This window comes from Diceros bicornis, chromosome 31 (assembly GCF_020826845.1).
Source record: "Diceros bicornis minor isolate mBicDic1 chromosome 31, mDicBic1.mat.cur, whole genome shotgun sequence".
NCBI lineage: Eukaryota > Metazoa > Chordata > Mammalia > Perissodactyla > Rhinocerotidae > Diceros > Diceros bicornis.
Genome location: NC_080770.1, coordinates 34,989,531 through 35,009,204, shown reverse-complemented (window position 1 = coordinate 35,009,204; position 19,674 = coordinate 34,989,531). Strand labels below are relative to the sequence as shown.

The 19,674-nt window shown below is 37.9% G+C and overlaps 1 protein-coding gene across 3 annotated transcripts in view; it reads left to right on the top strand.

The window, feature by feature from the left end:
• Positions 1 to 19,674, top strand: part of HIPK3 (homeodomain interacting protein kinase 3) — a 94,372-nt gene that overhangs the window by 21,139 nt on the left and 53,559 nt on the right. For all 3 annotated transcript variants that reach the window (XM_058527191.1, XM_058527189.1, XM_058527190.1), the window contains one exon: positions 6,871 to 7,969. In XM_058527191.1, coding sequence (XP_058383174.1) covers positions 6,873 to 7,969 — 1,097 coding nt within the window. In that variant the 5' untranslated portion in view covers positions 6,871 to 6,872. The remainder of the gene's footprint in view (positions 1 to 6,870; positions 7,970 to 19,674) is intronic.

The following is a 19,674-nucleotide window of genomic DNA, read 5'->3' as shown; positions in this document are numbered from 1 at the left end:
TTCTATCTCCCTTTAAAGAGTGGTAATAAGTTCATTTTTGGAAGTGAACTGGGCTTGTGTCTATTTATTTTCATATGCTGGAGACAGAGTTGATAGGTACGTTCAGAAAAGAAATCTGAATGCGGGGTTTTTTATGTCAACAGAATCAAAGGTTTTCTTTGATCTAGTGTGGCTGTTTACTTATTTACAGTTGAATGAAAATATTTCCTGAGGTAATTTTCATTGAGGTGACTTTTTTGTGTATTGAATTGCTCGTTTTTGGGGTTGTTTTTAATTGTAGAATTTTGGCCACAAATTTAACGTTTTGGTCTTTTATCCCTGTTCATAATGAGATAATCTTTCAGTGCCTTGAGCTTCTCTTGATGTAAAAAAAAATCTTTTGTCTGTATTTTTAAAAGGCTTTTGTTTTACTTGTAATTTTCATTTATTCTTCTAGATCTTTAGAAATCTTCAATACTAATCACGTTTTCATATTTGTATCTTTAAGTTTAAACTTGATGTTTTTAGTAATTTAATAATTTCTGTACTTTCCTGTGATGGTGTGAAAGAACTGGGGATTATTTAGTCATCATTTGGGAATGCTCAGCTGTATATGGGTTTCCGTAGAGCTTAGTCTTAAGTGTAGTGTTGAATACTTATCAGTAACTCAAATGAATACGCAAGAAGTTTACTTATTGTAGCCATTGATGACATCAGGTTCTAGGTGGTAGTGCAGCCAATATTGATAAAAAAAAGAATTGGATTTAAAAGTGGAGATTTGAAAACCACGATGAGATACCGCTTTATACCTGTTATGATGGATATTATAAAAAAGGAGAAAAAAGAAAATGAGTGTTGGCAAGGATGTGAAGAACGTGGAACCCTTGTGCACTAATGGTGGGAATGTAAAATGGTGCAGCTACTGTGGAAAATAGTAGAGTCATTCCTCAAATTAAACACACAATTACTGTATAATGCAGTTATTCCACTTCTGGGTGTATACACAAAAGAACTGGAAGCAGAGTCTTAAAGAGGTATTTGTACATCCGTGTTCACAGCAACAGTATTCACAATAGTCAAAAGGTGGAAACAACCCAGATATTTTTTTTTTTTTTTTTTTTTTTGTGAGGAGATCAGCCCTGTTCTAACATCCGCCAATCCTCCTCTTTTTTTGCCGAGGAAGACGGCCCTGGGCTAACATCCGTGCCCATCTTCCTCCACTTTATATGGGACGCCGCCACAGCATGGCTTGCCAAACAGTGCGTCGGTGCGCGCCAGGATCCGAACCAGCGAACCCCGGGCCGCCGCAGCGGAGCGCGCGCACTTAACCGCTTGTGCCACCAGGCCGGCCCCAACCCAGATATTTTTTGATGGCTGAATGGATAAACAAAATATGGCATATACATACAATGGAATATTACTTAGCCTTAAAAAAGGAGATTCTGGGCTGGCCCCATGGCTTAGCGGTTAAGTGCTCGTGCTCTGCTGCTGGCGGCCCGGGTTTGGATCCCGGGCGTGCACCGATGCACCGCTTCTCCCGCCATGCTGAGGCCGCGTCCCACATACAGCAACTAGAAGGATGTGCAGCTATGACATACAACTATCTACTGGGGCTTTGGGGGAAAAAAAAAATAAATAAAATTATGAAAAACAAAAAAAAAGGGAGATTCTGACGCATGCTGCAACATGGATAAATCTTGAAGACATTATGCTAAGTGAAATAAGCCAGTCATAAAAGGACAGATATTGTATAATTTCACTTATGTGAGGTAGCTAGAGTAGTCAAATTCATAGAGATAGTCTAGAATGGTGGTTGCCAGGGTCTGGGGTGGCGGGAATGGACAGATGATGTTTAATGGGTGCAGAGTTTCAGTTTTAGAAGAGGAAAAAAGTTCTGGAGATGGATGTTGGTGATGGTTGCACAATAGTGTGAATGTACTTAACTATAAGTTAAGTGTATTGTACTTAACTATACACTTAAAAATAATAAATTTTATGTTATATATATTTTACTATAATTTTTAAACAAAAAAAATTTAAAATGGAGATTTGAACAAGTAGAAGAAGAAAGTTGAGTAAGGAGAATGCAAGGCATTATTGCCTTTAATTAAATCTCTGTGATGTCGCACTACATTTTAAAGAAGAACCCGATTACATGTGAGCTTCGTATGTTTGGCAGAAAACGATTCACAATTTTCGTATTGGCTAATAAATTGAGTATGAGATAGTAGTTTTGTCTCTGCTTCCTCCCTCCCTTTTCAGAAGGCCTGATATTATGTGTAATAAGAAAAAGAAGAAAACATATCTCGTTGTGATTAGCCCTGGTCAGACCCATGCTTGTCAGTTGTCAGTATTGGTTACCTTGCTGTGTTGGCAATTGTGAAAGAATGTGAAGAATTTGCATAGAATTTAGGTGGGTCTTAAAGTTTTTTAGATGATTGGAAAAATAAGGCTTATTAATCAAAGTTAAAGTACCTGAGAGTATAAAGCTTGAGGAATGGAAGCTTACTGGTTGCTCTAACAAGTCTTCCTTATCCTCTGAGTGATATTTAGTAGGTAGTCCAGCCACAAAGGGGTAGTATTTCAGAACTTGATAAGAACCAGTGACAAATTCATGAATAATAGAGCTGTAGAGGTAGAACATAGTGCATATTGCAGTGAAAACTAATAGGAAATAGTGTCGTACTGAATCGATGTTTTGGACTCGATGGACTTCAGCAGCTCCTGGGAATACTGGACTCTGTAAAGTCCATAAACACGGAGTATAGGATACTTGTATCAGGTCATGAGCTTATCTGATGGAGGGTGGGCGAAGCGAAAGACTTAATACCTGGATATGGCAGGGAGTCACAGTGGTCAAGTTAATTAGTAATTTAGAGTTCTTTCCATGTGGTCTGTTACAGCTATCTCCCCTCACCCCTTTCTCCTTATGTGCTAGGTGTATTAAGTGACATTTCTATCCGTGTTTATTTTCTAAAGTCCCCTTTGAGATTGGTCCCACAGAGCACAGTGGTTGGTGAGGGGTAATTCCTTTTTCTAAGCTTCCTTTAGTTGGCTCTGGTTTGGGCCCTTGGGTAATTGTTTCTCTTCTAGCTTGGCATGTTGGGAAAGAAAAGGTAGGAACAGCAGGACTCAGAAATTGCAGTAGTTTCTTCAGTATCTCTGAGTTGTTTACCCGGATCTCAGCTGTTGTCCACATAACACCTTAATTTAACATGGATAGACTGGCTTAGAGTGGTGTGCATTCTCGTCCCTAGGACTTCATCCCAATTTCTCGGACTTGAGGGCCCTGAGTTGGTAGGAGTTGAATTTGTCCAGGGATTTGTCCAGACTAGATCATTGGTTTTCAGATGTTAGTGTGACTCTAAATGGCCTTGAAAGCTTGTAGACATACAGGTGCCTGGACCTTACCGCAGATCTACTGGATCACAATCTTTCTGGGTGGAATTTTAAATGTATATTTATTTATTTAACTTTTTAGTAAGGAAAAATATAAACATTTGAAAGTAGACAGGATAATATAATGAACCTTTTTACTCACTGTGAAGCTCCTATAATGAACAATTTCTGGCTAATCTCGTAAAACGAGATCCATATCCCCATCCACTTTCTCTTCTTCTGTATTATTTTGAAGCAAATGCTAGATATATTATTTCATCTGTAAATATAAAAAGTATATATTATATATAAAATATATTTTTTTAGTTTAAATATCTAATCGGCTTTATTCAGCAATTCATGAATCAGGCAGCATCCCATCTAGCAGGTAGAAAGGAGCTCCCAGAAAGTATATATTTTAATAGGTTCCCAGATGATTCAAAAACTTTTGAACAAGTAATAATGTCCATGGTAAAAATTAAAGTGGTGAAAATGACGCACAGTGAAAAGTACGTCTTTCTCATTGCCTCCAATATTCTTGTTACTCTCCTCTAAGGCAAAGAGTGTCTTTGTGTATGTACAGATATTCAGTGTACATACAAATATATACATATATAATTCTCCTTTTTTATTAAACACATGTGGTAGTGACTATTATAAAGTACACATTTTTCTGAATCTCGCTTTTTTCATATAACAATGTTATCTTGGGAATCAGGCCATTACAGGGTAAATAGTTGGTTTTCGTTTTTTTGTGTGTGTGTGAGAAAGATTAGCCCTGAGCTAATATCCGTTGCCAATCCTCCTGTTGTTGCTGAGGAAGATTGATTCTGGGCTAATGTCCATGCCCATCTTCCTCCACTTTATATGGGATGCCACCACAGCATGGCTTAATGAGCAGCGCATCGGTATGCGCCCAGGCTCCAAACTTGCGAACCCCGGGCCGCCAAAGCGGAGTGTGCGTACTTAACCACTGCGCCACCGGGATGGCCCCTGGTTTTCATTTTTTTTAAAAGCTTATAGTTGGTCTTTGTATCAAGATGTATTTAACTTGTGCCATTTGGATGGATGTTGAGGTTATTTCCAATACTGTGTTTCTTCACATAGTGCTGCATGGGTCTTCTTTTTTTTTGAGGAAGATTGGCCCTGAGCTAACATCTGCCAATCCTCCTCTTTTTTTTTTGCTGAGGAAGACTGGCCCTGGGCTAACATCCATGCCCATCTTCCTCCACTTCATATGGGACGCTGCCACAGCATGGCTTGCCAAGCGGTGCATTGGTGCGCGCCCGGGATCCGAACCTGCGAACCCCGGGCAGAGGCAGTGGAGCGCGTGCACTTAACCGCTTGTGCCACTGGGCCGGCCCCTGCATGGGTCTTCTTGTACTGTGTCTGAGTTGCCTCATTCCAGGTCAGAGGACATATCCACTTGCTGTTTTCTTAGGTGTTGCCAAATTGCTCTCTCACCGTCTGTGTATGGTATGCAGGTTCTCCAGGCTGACCAGTCCATTTTTAAAATGCTTTTCGTGTCTCTTCTATTTACGTTCATGGTTTTCTTTTAAATCCACGAGTATATTTATAATATCTGTTTTAGAAGTTCTTGTCTGTGAGTTTCATCATTTGTCTTTCTGAGTCTGTTTCTGTGCGTGTAGGTCATAGAAGTGGTTTGAAATGAGGAGACTCATGGTAATGTTAAATTATTGAAGGTAAGGTTGGGGAGCCTCACAAACAGTGTTAAGTAAATTAGAAGTTGGGGAGCCTCACAAACAGTGTTAAGTAAATCAGTGGATGAGTTTGATATGTTTAGAAGGAGTTTTCAGTCTGGGTTTGCCTCCTTAAAAGGATGATAAATTGGTGGAGTTTTGAAACCTCCTCTGAGTAAAGGTACAGAATAGATGCCATTGAGATTTTAAGAAAATGGATGAAATGGTTTGGAATGCCAGGATTTCAATTTACGATTTTCTCTCACACATTGAACATCAAATCTCATTTGTCTAATAAAGTTTTGTAGCTGCTTTCTTACCAAAGCCAAGTCCACTTAGAAATGTGATAGATAGTTAACAAGAAGCATTTAGGAATTTGAAGGAGGCATCAAGTTCTGCCTTTTATCTGAAGGGCAGTGTGTTTTCTTGTTCCTTTGACTACACTCTAGCTATGTGACCTTGGGCCGGTTACCTAGTCCCTCTGAGCTTTAGTTTTCTTAACAGCAAATTGGGAATATATTAATGTGACTAAATGAAATATTGCAAGTAAAGCATTTATTAAATTGTTGCACAGTAAGTGCTCAGTAGGTGGTAGTCTTATATTTTAAATATTATATATTACATATTGTGATGCAATCTGTTGTTTTTGAGTTGAATTACTATTTGATGATTTGTTAAAATAGTAGGAGACTTGGCCTGGTTAATACAATACAGATTTTTAAATTGTGGAGATTAGAAATATTTTGAAATTAATTCACCCGACTAACATTTATTGAACACCAGCTCTATATCTTGGGCACCTTGTTTCAGATCTAGTGTGAAAGACTGATGTATACACTGACAATTACAGTGTGGTGTGACATCATGAACACTAATTAGAAGGGTATAGAAGCTTCTGTGAGAGCACTGAATGTGCAGCTCTGCCTGGAGGGTGAGTGGTGAGTGTGTGTCCTCGGAAAGGCTTCACAAGAAGGTAGTACGTCACTCTGATTTGAGTGTAAAGGAGTTACTGGGTGTTCAGGCTGGATGTAGAAGAGGACACGAAGTAGAGAGAACATCGTCAAAGGACCCGTGTCTGGCTTATATACTTATTTTTGCAATTGATTTTTGTTCCTGAGGCAATTCTTACGCTTTAGGTTTAAGGAATATGACTATATTTATGTAATAATTATTTTCTTTCCTTGTCATTGGTTCATAAATGAAAATTTGGTGATAAAATGCTTTACTTTTGCCAAATGTGTACAGTTGTAGGATCTGTACTTATTCTTTTGGGGTAAAAAGGGTTGACACAATTCTGAGGGCATATCTTGGCTATTGTAGCTGCTCAGTAAATATTTATTGGTTAAATGAATAAACTCAACTCTTATTCCCAGCGTTTTATGTAATACTCAAAATAGCTGAAGCATTAATTAACTAGAATGTAGGTATTGAAAATGCTTATCTTCTCCAAGGGAAAAAAATCTTTAATTTTATTTATTTATTTATTTATTCCCCCCCCCCCCAAAGCCCCAGTAGACAGCTGTATGTCACAGCTGCACATCCTTCCAGTTGCTGCATGTGGGACGTGGCCTCAGCATGGCTGGAGAAGCGGCGCGTCAGTGCGCGCCCGGGATCCGAACCCGGGCCGCCAGCAGCGGAGCGCGCGCACTTAACCGCTAAGCCACGGGGCTGGCCCTAAGGGGAAAAAATCTTAATGGAATTTAATTATTTTTACAAATTATGGACTTGACCCTTAAAAGTTTTCTTCATGAGATTTAAAATTAAAAAAAATATTTGTAGTTAATATGTTCCTTTTTCTCTTTTTCTTTTGCAGGTATGGCCTCACAAGTCTTGGTCTACCCACCGTATGTTTATCAGACTCAGTCAAGTGCCTTTTGTAGTGTGAAGAAACTGAAAGTAGAGCCAAGCGGTTGTGTATTCCAGGAAAGAAACTATCCACGGACCTATCTGAATGGTAGGAACGTTGGAAATTCTCATCCTCCCTCAAAGGGTAGTGCTTTTCAGACAAAGATCCCATTTCACAGACCTCGAGGACACCACTTGTCGTGGCAGACAAGTGCTGTTGTTTTAAAAAACACTGCGGGTGCTACCAAGGTCATCGCGGCTCAGGCACAGCGAGCTCACGTGGAGGCTCCTCAGGCTGGGGCGTGGCGACACAGGCTCAGTGTCCTGGAGGGCCCCCTGAGATGTGGGTTGAAGCGCAAGAGTGAGGAGTTGGATCGTCACAGCAGCGCAATGCAGATTGTTGATGAGCTGTCCCTCCTTCCTGCAATGTTGCAAACCAACATGGGAAACCCAGTGACAGTTGTGACAGCCACCACAGGAACAAAGCAAAACTGCACCACTGGAGAGGGCGACTATCAGTTAGTGCAGCACGAAGTCTTGTGCTCCGTGAAAAATACTTATGAAGTCCTTGATTTTCTTGGTCGAGGCACTTTTGGCCAGGTAGTCAAATGCTGGAAAAGAGGGACAAATGAAATTGTAGCCATCAAAATTTTGAAGAACCACCCTTCTTATGCACGTCAGGGTCAAATAGAAGTGAGCATATTAGCGAGACTCAGTACTGAAAACGCTGATGAGTATAACTTTGTGCGAGCTTACGAATGCTTTCAGCACCGTAATCATACCTGTTTAGTCTTTGAGATGCTGGAACAAAACTTGTATGACTTTCTGAAACAAAATAAGTTCAGTCCCCTGCCACTAAAAGTAATTCGACCCATTCTTCAGCAAGTGGCCACTGCACTGAAAAAATTGAAAAGTCTTGGTTTAATTCATGCTGACCTCAAACCAGAGAATATTATGTTGGTGGATCCTGTTCGGCAGCCATACAGGGTTAAAGTAATAGACTTTGGGTCGGCCAGTCATGTATCCAAGACTGTTTGTTCAACATATCTACAATCTCGGTACTACAGGTAGGGGACAACAACTTTTTGGTTATTTAATAAAATGTGGAGTTTCTGATAAATGAAATAATTTTGGGTGTGTGTGTGGTGAAAAACACTGTTTCAGATAAATAATCAAGACAAGATCAATTTAGGTTTGAGGTTTTAAAAAGATTCTAAAAATTTAGACGTAAAATCTGCCCAAGCAGAATAGAAATCTCTACTGCAAAGTTCCATGCCAAAGACTTGTGGTTGTTTTTATTGTTGATAGACCTGAAGGAATGATAGATGATTAATGCGCTTAAGAGAACTGGTTTATTAAAGACATAATCAAATGTAACTGAATGTTTAGAAAAGTTAGATATAAGAATTCAAAAAGTTATTTTGATTAATGATTTTAAGATGTAGACACACTTCCGTGACTGCTACGAATGTTCAGGCCACTTTTTCATAACAAGTTATGTTCTTTCTACCTGTGTGCTATAGGTAATGCTGTTGTGGTTTTGGTGCTGTAAGTGAAATTTAAAGAAGAAAATGATTTCCATGTAAATATTGGTAAAGTGCTGCAGTCGTGATTAACAGAATGCTATGATAATCTCTTGAGTATGTAAATGTTTTTGAATTCCTAGTTTTATAGTTTGAGGAATTCTTTTCATTTCAGCCTGAATGAATTTACGGTCTTGGTGGCCTCGGGAGCCACATGAGCCCCCACGCAGGGGGCGGATACAGGACCTGCCAGTATTGGCCAGTGATAAGTTAGTAAATGGATGGACATATGCTGTTTATTGTTGGAAATTGTTAGAACACGAGGGTTATGAATTTAGGCCCAACCAGGGGTCGTTATTTTCTGGTATTGCATCTCCCTTTGCACTGCACCTCTCACCCTGGTTAGCGTCCTGCAAACAGGTGATGGCTTTAGTACCCAGGACAGGATAAAAGGAGAAATTAACTCCTACAAAAATCAACTCCAAATATATGCCCTATCATTAGTAGGTCATCAGGAGGAATCCCACATTTGTGTCACTAAGTGATAATTAAGTTCATTAAAATATGTGTTAGAAATTAGGAATTTGGCCTAATTTACCCCTTAGTATATTCCTGAATGTGTGATTTTTAGTATTAGAGTGCAAGATACTGTTCTTAAAATCTTTTAGATGGTTTAAAAGGTATTGTAATTGTGGCAGGTTGGTAAGTCTTTAATATCTCATATAATTAGATTTATTTGGTTCTCTGTGCTCCTGACAAATTTTTTTTCAATTTAATGGAATACAAGATTCGCTTTTAATTTTTTTCTGGAAAAATTACTTTATTTTTTTTTAAAAGATTTTATTTATTTATTTTTTTCCCCCAAAGCCCCAGCAGATAGTTGTATGTCATAGCTGCACATCCCTCTAGTTGCTGTATGTGGGACGCAGCCTCAGCATGGCCGGAGAAGCGGTGTGTCGGTGCATGCCCGGGATCTGAACCCCGGGCCGCCAGCAGCGGAGCGCGTGCACTTAACCGCTAAGCCACCGGGCCGGCCCTGGAAAAATTACTTTAAAATCTATTTAATGGCATAAGAAGAACAGTACTTTTTTTCCCTTCTCTTTGTACTCTATGGATTCTGTACTCTATGGATTTTTGCCGTCAGCTAGCATGTGATATAGAACCGCAGGCTCCAGTTTTGTGGGATCTGTGTTAGTCCAGGGTGGTAAACGACTTTGTCTCCTTTGGGCCCTGCGTTATTCTGCGTGTCCGATTTAGCTCCCTGTGATACCTAGGCTCCTTGTTCTTTATTTGAAATCTTTTAGATGAGAGTGAAAAAAAGCTTTATTTATTTTTTATACTTGAGATTATCTATTTATTAAATGTTTCAAGAGAGTAAAGGAAATCTTCAAAAAGCAATCTAAAATACTAAATATTTTATGATATTGGTTTCTAGCATTAGGCCTTTGCACAAATATTAGCGTCTGTTGGGAATGAAAAAAAAAAAAGCTATGAGTAATTGCTAAGTACAAAGTAGTTTCTAATTTGTTTTTATGTATAAATTTCAAGTAAAGAATTTACCTGAATTTTGGAAGCTATGTAATTGCTAAATTATAGGTTCTGTGTTTAGAGTAAAAAAATGAGGTTCTTACTTGTAAACAAAGACTAGTGCTAGCATTGTGGTTGATGTTGCTTGGATTAAAAGAAAAAGGACCTTATGTCAGTTAGATTCAAGAATTAGAAGAGTTAGTACATATTAAGGTAGTTTGTGAAAATATAGTGTAGTCCTTAATCAGGTACTGTTTTAATATCTAGTGTAATTTTGTAGGAAAATAGCAGGTAACCATTATTTTTGAAAGTGTGTTTGCAGTTTATATTTGGAACTTGGCCAATTCTGGCTTAATTTTTGACTAAGGTTACTTATAAATCTGATTAGTCAATAAGCAGAAGTGTCTTGATTTTTTACTCTTTGTTAAAAATATGTTGTATTTAAAAAATGAAAGCAGGAAGTGGAAATTTCCCAAATTAAATATTTTTGAGCTAATCACAGTAAGAACACACATACCCCAAGTTCCGAGGTAAACGATTTGTGTTTAAACACAGGTTCACGTGTTATTCTATTTCTTTGAACTGTCCAACACAGAAATGTAGTAGGGATATCTTAAAATAGACGGGGACAGTGGCCAGAAGTTGTGGACTACTATAGATGGTGAGGCTGTCTAGCGCCTGTAGTGATGTGAGCCAGAAGTCCGTGCTCAGGGCATGGATTCGCTCAAGGTCAGCCTGTTCTAAATTCAGCTGCTTGAGTATGGTTTCTGTCAAGAACACGTAGGGCTCTTGAATGCATAAAAGGTTTTAGCAGCAGCAGGTGCTGTATTTATGAGGTGTGGTGGCAACATTCAGGTCACAAATATCTTTTTCTTTCTTTTTTTTAAATATAGAATTTTAGCCTGTGGTTCTGAGTCATTTCAGAACATAGAGACAGGAAAGTGGGCTGTAAAGTAACCTGTGTAGCAGTTGTGTTCTTTGCTGCTGTACTGAGCAATTTAGCATTAATTGTTGAAGTAAAAAATGCTTTCTATTTTGCTTGTAATAGCTGACAAAAAGGTATGTAAAGATTAATTTAGGCTTTTATGAGTTTTTGTTTAGGGTATTCCCACCCCCTCATCCCTTTTTAGACCCTGAAGTATCAAAGACAAAGTTCCTGTAACAAAATTAAGGTACATAGAATGACCTGTAGAATAATAACTGATATTTTATATAGGGTACTTTATAATAATGGAAGACCATGTATGTATACTGTGTCATTTTTTCAGCTGCTGTTGTGCATATTTCCTAGTTTGTTTCTCATGTCTCATCCCTTTGAGTTAGGTGAGACAGGTGATGGAATTCCTATTTAATAAGTAGAAAACTGAAGCTTAGACAAGTCAGGTCCAGATTCACACTACAAGTTCAACTCACCAGTTTTAGTGGAGCCGTTTTTGTGTGCTGGCACTGTGCTAGCTGCTGGGGATACAGAGATGATTGAAACATGATTTTATCCTTTAATGGAGGAGAAAAATAGTTTGTCTCAAAAAGTGCTAGGGTAGAGGTGTGTGCAGGGTGCTGTGGGAACCCGGAGGAGAGCACTTTGCTTGATCTGAGGATTCAGAGAAGGCTTCAGGGAGAGATGACCTCTGAATGAGCCTCAGGAGCAGAAAAGGAGTTAGGATGGATCAGTCTTAAAGCGCATTCTCTCTCACCAACCCATTCTTACCTAATAAGCTCAGTATTGGGCTGAAATTTGCTGGAAATTTCTTCCCTGTATCATAAAATAGTTGTTTTTGTTTGGGAGTCTTTATTAGACAGATATAAGGTTGTCAGCTGGGTTTAGTTTGAACAGAAGGTTCTGAAAGTCGATAATGCAGTGGTTTTCAATGCCATGCGTTGTGGCCACAGATGTAGATTCCTTTACTACATTTGTCAGGGCTTCAAAAAACTTTTTTGGCAGAGCTCTTAATGTTGTTGTTGTTTTTAACTGCTTTATTGAGATGTTCATATACCATGAATTTCACCCATTTAAAGTGTACAATTCAGTGGCTTTTTGTATATTCACAGTTGAGCATCATCACCAAAGTCAATTTTAGGACATTTTCCTTACCCCCAAATGAACTCCACCTGCACACCCTTTGGCTGTCTTTTCCTGATCTATCCATGCCCCCAGCCCTAGGCAACCAAAAGTCTTACTTTCTATCTCTATAGATTTGCATGTTCTGAACATTTCATATAAATGTAATCATACAAAATGTCCTTTTTGACTGGCTTTTTTCACTTAGCATAATGTTTTCAAGGTTCATCCATATTGTAGCATGTGTCAGTACTTCATTTCTTTTTGTTGCCAAATACTGTTTCATTGTATAGATATACCATATATCTTGTGTCCATTCATCAGTTGATGGAGACCTCTTAACATTGTATCAGTGAAAAGATACATGAATAGGAAATTGTGATATGTCCATGATTATTAAGTCTTTCATTCAAAATATTTAGTGTGTTTAAAGTGTAAAGAATTGTGCTGGGTGCTGGTTATACATTGAGAAGCAGAAATATAGACCCTACATTATGGTGCTTACAGTGGGTAGACAATCAAAAAAGTGAAGTGCTCTGGTGGGAAAGAATAGGAAGAGAGAATAACAGGATGGACTTACTTTTACTTTGGAATAATTCTAGACATAAAACAAAGTTGTAAAAATAGTACAAAGAATTCCTGTATACCCTTGACCCAGATTCTCCAAATATTTCAAATTTAAACTTTTTACCACCCTAGTTTTATCACTCCTTCTTTCTCCCTGTGTACACACACACACACACACACACACACACACAAACTTTTTTCCTTAAAATGTTTGAGAGTGAGTTTCAGACGTGAAGCCTCTTTACCTCTAAATACTTCAGTGTGTACTTCCTGAACATAAGGACATTCTCTTGCATAACCCCAGTACAGTGATCAAAATCATCATCAGCTAACATCAAGGCAATATTATTGGTTTGGTGAACCGTGTGAACTACTCAAAATACTATTTGTTTTAAGGAAATTAAAATCAATGCAGTACTGGTATCTTATTGACAGACTTCATTCAGATTTTGCCAATTGTCTCACTAATGACCTTTTTCTGGCTCGGAATTCAGTCCAGGATCACACATTGCTTATTTGCCATGACTGTCTCTTTAGTGTTGTCTAATCTGGAGTAGTTTCTTGATCTTTCTTTGCCTTTCATGACCCTGATGCTTTTGAAGAGTTCTGGCCAGTTATTTTGTAGAATGTTCCTCAATTTGGGTTTGTCTGATGTTTTCAGATTATGAGTTTTTGGAATAACTTCACAGAAGTGATGTGTCCTCATGTACTGGGAGGCATGTGATGTCAGTTTGTCCCATTACTGGTAATGTTAACTTCGATCACTTGGTTGAGGTGGTGACTGCTGGATGTTTCCGCTGTAAGATTTTTTTTCTTTGTAATAATAGTATCTTGTGGAGACAGACTTTGAGAATATTCACATGTACTGTTTCTCATCTTATTTTCACGGACCCATTTTAGCATCCATTGATGGATATGGCCTTAAACAATTATAAGTGCGGGGTTTCGAAATGATGATTTTCTATTTCCATCATTCCTCTGAAAGGAATTCTTCTATAAAGAGCTTTCCTTCACTTTATTTCTTTCTTTGTTTCTGTATGAACTCACGGATTCATATTCAATGGGTTCTAATCTGTTACTTGTCATTATTTGTTTTACTGCGCAGTTAGTTGTCCCAGACTGTCCAGCAAGAGCCTCGTGAAGCTTTCTGCTGTGTCCCTTTGACATTGCCCCGTCCTTCCTTGAGTGCTTACTTTCTGGCACCACAAGATGTTTCTGCCTTGTACTTTGCCTGCCCCTCACTGGTACTGGCCATTTCTCTAAGGAGCTCTAGTTCCTTTTATTGGAAAATGGTATTCAGAAAACAAGATCTGGATGCTAATGCCAGATGTGCTCATTGGTAGTAGGGTGTTATTACTTTTAGGCCCCTTGAGTGGCAAAGCTAGAATATGTATGTTTGTGTATACATATGTGTGTGTATTTCTGTGTCTGTTTTTATATTGAAAGCATGAATTCATACTGATACGTCCAATTCTGAAACCTCAGAGTTCATTCTGTCCTTCTTCATCTGTTTATAATCCCTTCTCTGATACTGAGAATCTTGGCTCTCATTGTCCACAATCTATGTTACTTATTGCTCAGTTCTAGAATACACTTAAAGTAGTTTTGGAATTGCTAACCCATGCCACTGCTAACTTACTAACCAGGGTATGGCACTTGTTTACAGTTCTTTTGTTCTTTAGGCTTAGACTTGGAGCATGTAGCCAAGATAGTGTGTTCCAAAGTTACTTAGGTTAATTCTTCCCCAGCGCTTGCCCCCCTTCAGTGTGGTCATGTTATTTATTTGAAATATAATTAAGTTCATTTCTTTGTGTTCTATTTTGGGTCCCTCATTTCCTTGTTTGTTTGTTTGACTATGTGAAACATTAACATGGTTCAGAGAATCAAAACTATACTAAAAGGTTATCTCAGAAGGGTCCCCTCAACCCCCATCCTTTTCACCTCATTCCTACCCAACTTCTTTGGTAACCATTATCATTCCTTTTGTTCTTTGTGTGTGTGTGTCTGTATGTGGCAGGGGTGGGGGCGTGGGGGGTGGAGTTGGCAGGGGGAGTTACAAATGAGCAGGGGGATATAAACTTCAAAGTGTAAGATTCAAAATGTTTGTTTAATTAAATTGAATTGAAATTTGATCTCATGTCTTTAGTGTATCAAGCTTTCATGAAGCCTTTTGATATTAATATCTTTAGTTGCAACTTGACTAACTTCCTTTAGTTTCATGATTGAGTGATTTAAGTCTTTCAGATCAAAGTGACTAGCTAAAACGCTTTCCAAATTTTAATTTACTCCTCTTTTGTTCTTAGTTTTAGACGATCCTTTATTTCTAGTAGGTAAAAATGGAAATCTTGATTATTGATGGAAATTTAAAAAATAACCTTTTACATTTTGTTTTTTTAAAGTTATTGCGTTGAATTATAATTTTAGACACGTTAATGTTTTGTTAATATTTAGAAAGGAATATTAAACAATTATCTTTCTAAATATTGCTATGTAATATTGGAGTATTTTTATACTTAGCTAACCCCTTTCTTAACATATTTCACTCTGAAAACATTTAGTCGCTACTGCTCCCTATATATTAGAAAAACACATTGCACTAATTTGTAAACTGTACTATCATCTTTAGCTAACAATTTGGTAGCCAAAATTATTTTTAATGCAGAAAAATTTTTTCATTGTGAAAAAATGTAATATTTACCATCTTAACCACTTTTAAGCATGCGATTCAGTAGTGTTAAGTATGTTCACATTGTTGTGAAACAGATCTTCAGAACAAAGCTGAAACTCTATACCCATTAAACAACTCCCCTTTCTCCCTCTCCCAGCCCCTGGTAACCACCATTCTACTTTCTGTTTCTATGAATTTGACTACTTTAAATATCTCATATAAGTAGAATCATATAGGATTTGCCATTTTGTGACTGGTGTATTTCATTTAGCTTGATGTCCTCAAGGTTCATCCATGTTGTAGCATATGACAGGATTTCTTTTCTTTTTAACGCTGAATATATTCCATTGTATGTATATACCACACTTTGTGTATCTGTCCCTCCGTCAGTGGACATTTGGGTTGCTTCCACCTCTTGGCTATTGTGAATAGTGCTGTTATCAACATGAGTGTACAAATATCTCTTCAAGACTGTTTTCTGTTCTTTTGGATGTATACCCAGGAGTGGGATTGCTGAGTCGTGTGTCAGTTCTATTTTTGAAGGAACCTCTGTTCTCTTTTCTATAGCTTTTGCACCATTTTACGTCCCACCGGCAGGGCACCAGGATTCCAATTTTTCTCCATCCTCTTCAGCACTTGTTATTTTTTAATAGTTGCCATCCCAGTAGGTGTGAGGTGATATCTCATTGTGGTTTTGGTTTGCATTTCTCTGATTAGTCATGTTGAGCATATTTTCATATGCTTGTTGGCAATTTGATATCATCTTTAGAGAAATGTCTATTCAAGTCCTTTGCCCATTTTTAAATTGGATTATTTGATTTTGTTGTTGTTGAGTTGTAAGAGTTCTTTATATATTCTGGATATTAACCCCTTATCAGATATATGACTTGCAAGTATTTGCAACCATTCTGTAGATTGCCTTTTCACTCTGTTGATTGTGTCCTTTGATACACAAAACTTTAAAAATTTGTTGTAGTCCCAGTTGCCTATTTTTGCTTTTGTTGCCTGTGCTTTTGGTGTCATATCAAAAAAATCATTGTCAAATCCAGTATTCTGAAGCTTTTCCTGTATGTTTTTTTCTAAGAACTTTATAGTTTTGGGTCTTAACATTTAGCTCCTTAATCCATTTTGAGTTAATTTTGGTGTATGGTGTAATATAAGGATCCAACGTCATTCTTTTTTGCATGTGGATATCTAGTTTTTTCAACACCATTTGTTGAAGAGACTTACCTTTCCCTACTGAGTGGTCTCAGTACCCTTGCCTAAGATTGTTTGATCATGTAGTTGAGGGTATATTTCTGGGCTCTATATTCTATTCTGTTGGTCTGTTTGTCTGTCTGTGTACTGGTACCATACTATTTTGATTACCATAGCTTTGTGATATGTTTTGAAATCAGGAGGTGTGAGCCTTCCAACTTTGTTCTTTTTCAAAAATGTTTTATCTTTTTGGAGTCCCTTGAGATTTTTTTTTTTTTTTAATATCATAATTTTCCCTAAAATTTGATGTCACATTGAGTTTTTTTTTTTTTTTTTTTTTTTTTGGCAGGGAAAGATTGGCCCTGAGCTAACATCTGTTGTCAATCTTCCTGTTTTTTTTTTTTCCTCCCCAAAGCCCCAGTACGTGGTTGTATATCCTAGTTATAAGTCGTTCTAGTTCTTCTATGTGAGCTCCTGCCACAGCATGGCAACTGACAGACGGGTGGTGTGGTTCTGCGATTGGGAAGCGAACCTGGGCTGCTGAAGTGGTGAGTGCTGAACTTTAGCCACCAGGCCATCAGGGCTGGCTCAAGAATGTTTTTTTATTGAAGTGTAATTGGCATATAACATTGGATTAGTTTCAGGTGAACAGTATAATGATTCAGTATTTGTATATATTGAGAAATGATCACAATAGGTCTAGTTAACATCCATCACCATACCTAGTTCCAAAAATACACATTGAGAATTTTTATGTTAAAGCTACTTTTAATATATGTCAGAATTTAAGAATGTAGGTGTGGTCAATATGTAATGTGTTTTTGTCTATGTTAACATTTGGATTCATCTTCCCTTTTCAGCTTTATAGTGCAATTTACTCTGAGCACCCCTTGGCTAATAATATTTTCCAAACATGCTATGTGCTTTTCATTCCTATTGCTTTGTCGAGGCCTGACTACCCATCTCTCTTCCTATGAAACTTGTATTCGTCCTTCAAGGCTTAACTTAGATGGTCTCTCCTGGACGAAGTCCTTCCTGAACTACCCTGTAGTCGTCAGTTCTTGGGAGCTGTACTTAGCAGGGTTGTGTATTTGCATGGGGAATAGGCACTGAGCCTTTGAGGAGATGCTTATCCTTACTGTGAGTGACTAGAACATAAACTCATAACAGTTTAAAGCGGGAAGGGGCTTTTTTCCCATAATAAAATATCCAATTTGTTTATTTTTTTTAATTGAGATATAATAGGCATACAGCATATTAGTTTCAGGTATACAACATAATGATTCAATATTTGTATATATTGAGAAGTGATCACCACAGTAAGTGTGGTTGTCGTCCATCACCACACATAGTTACAGAATTTTTTTTCTTGTGACGAGAACTTTTAAGATCTACTCGCTTAGCAACTTTCAAATATGCAATATAGTGTTATTAACTATAGTTGCTATGCTGTGCATCTCCGTGATTTACTTATTTTATACCTGGAAGTTTGTACCTTTTTACTCTCTTCACCATTTCGCCCACCCCTTATCCCCCAGCCTCTGGCAATTACCGGTCTGTTCTCTGTATCTATAAGCTTGATGATTTTGGAAGGGACTTCTGATGTTTTCTGTAACCCCTACCCGTGCACGCGTTCTATTCAGTAGTATTCTAACCCACGTATTTGTCCTGCTTCACCTTGAGCTCTTTTCGGTAATCACAGGGAACTTCCCTTCCAAAACTGGGTTCTGCTTGTACCCATGGGTACTTATGTTGTGTGGGGATATTTGACATAGTGCAGTAAGTGTAGTAGATCTTCCTGTGATGTCAAGTTTTTAATGCTCTTTTTTTTTTTTTTAAATAATTATTTACTTATTTATTTTTTTCCTCCAAAGCCCCAGTAGACAGTTGTATGTCATAGCTGCACATCCTGCTAGTTGCTGTATGTGGGACGCGGCCTCAGGATGGTCAGAGAAGCGGCGCGTCGGTGCGCGCCCTGGATCCGAACCCAGGCCGCCAGCAGCAGAGCGCACGCACTTAACTGCTAAGCCACGGGGCCGGCCTAATGCTCTTAAACTTAAAGAAATACATACTTTTTTTGGGTAAGCACAAGTATATTATGGAGTCAGGTACTTTTTTAGGGCCATGAGTTTAGTCTTCTCCATTTAGTTTTTTCTTTAAGTCTACATTGGTGGAAAAATTTTGAGAATTAAATGAAGTAACGCATTTTGTTTTCAGGCATCTTTCATTGTTAAAAAATTTCCCCTTTGGTAACCAGAAATCTAACATATCTTCACCCCCATTCACTTAAAATAAGTGATTTGACTAACCATAGGAAGCTTGGTTAACAAGTGAATTAGAGCCATGTATTTTATCTTATCTGAGGAATATAAATATATCTCAATTTAAAATCCTGAAGAATTAGAACCAAGTGTATCAGTATCTTGCTTAGAGCCCTGTCCTTGGGCTCTGTACCATGGGACTAGATCTTAGACAAAGTCTCCTAAGTACCTAAGGAACTAAACTCCTCAGAAAGAGGGAGAGGAGAGAAAATACGACCACTATGCCGTGTACTAAATTCTGTTTATTTGGAAACAGCTTGGGAATCAATCTAGATAATCTAAGTATTAGACCTTCTGAAAGTTACTAAGACCCCTTTCAGTTCTCAAGTTCTATGATTCCTACAGGACTGGGCACTAGTAACTTCTGATTTCCTTCCCTCCCATTTTCTTCCTCACTTCCCTCTGTCCTTCCTGAAATGAAATGAAAAATAATATAGCGTTTCCCATATAATCATTTCCCACATTTTAAAGAGTCCATACTTCATTCTCCCAAATTAACTCCTCTCATTCCTTCCTTATTTCTTTTTATGTAATGAAAAGTCTGTGCCTGTAATTCAGTCAGTGATTTCAGTGATAGGAAGAAGAAACACTGTGAATATGATAGAATGTGGCTAGAACCAGCAGACGAGGAGCTCTGAATTTTAATCCTAATTCTGTTACTGACTATATATGTGATACTAATTAGTATATGTGACTTGTGAGGAGTCTACTTAACTTTATATGTTGCACATTAATAGGTTAAAGTCTGTGTTATTATGATTCTCTTGCCTTATAGGTGTAATATTAGGTTATAAGATGATAATATGTAAATGCTAAATAATATCAGTCAGGCATAGAGCAAAAATGTGTAAAAGCTTCGTCACCAAGTGAGTCTGTTAAGTTAATTCTGTAGATTGTAGCTGTAAAATAT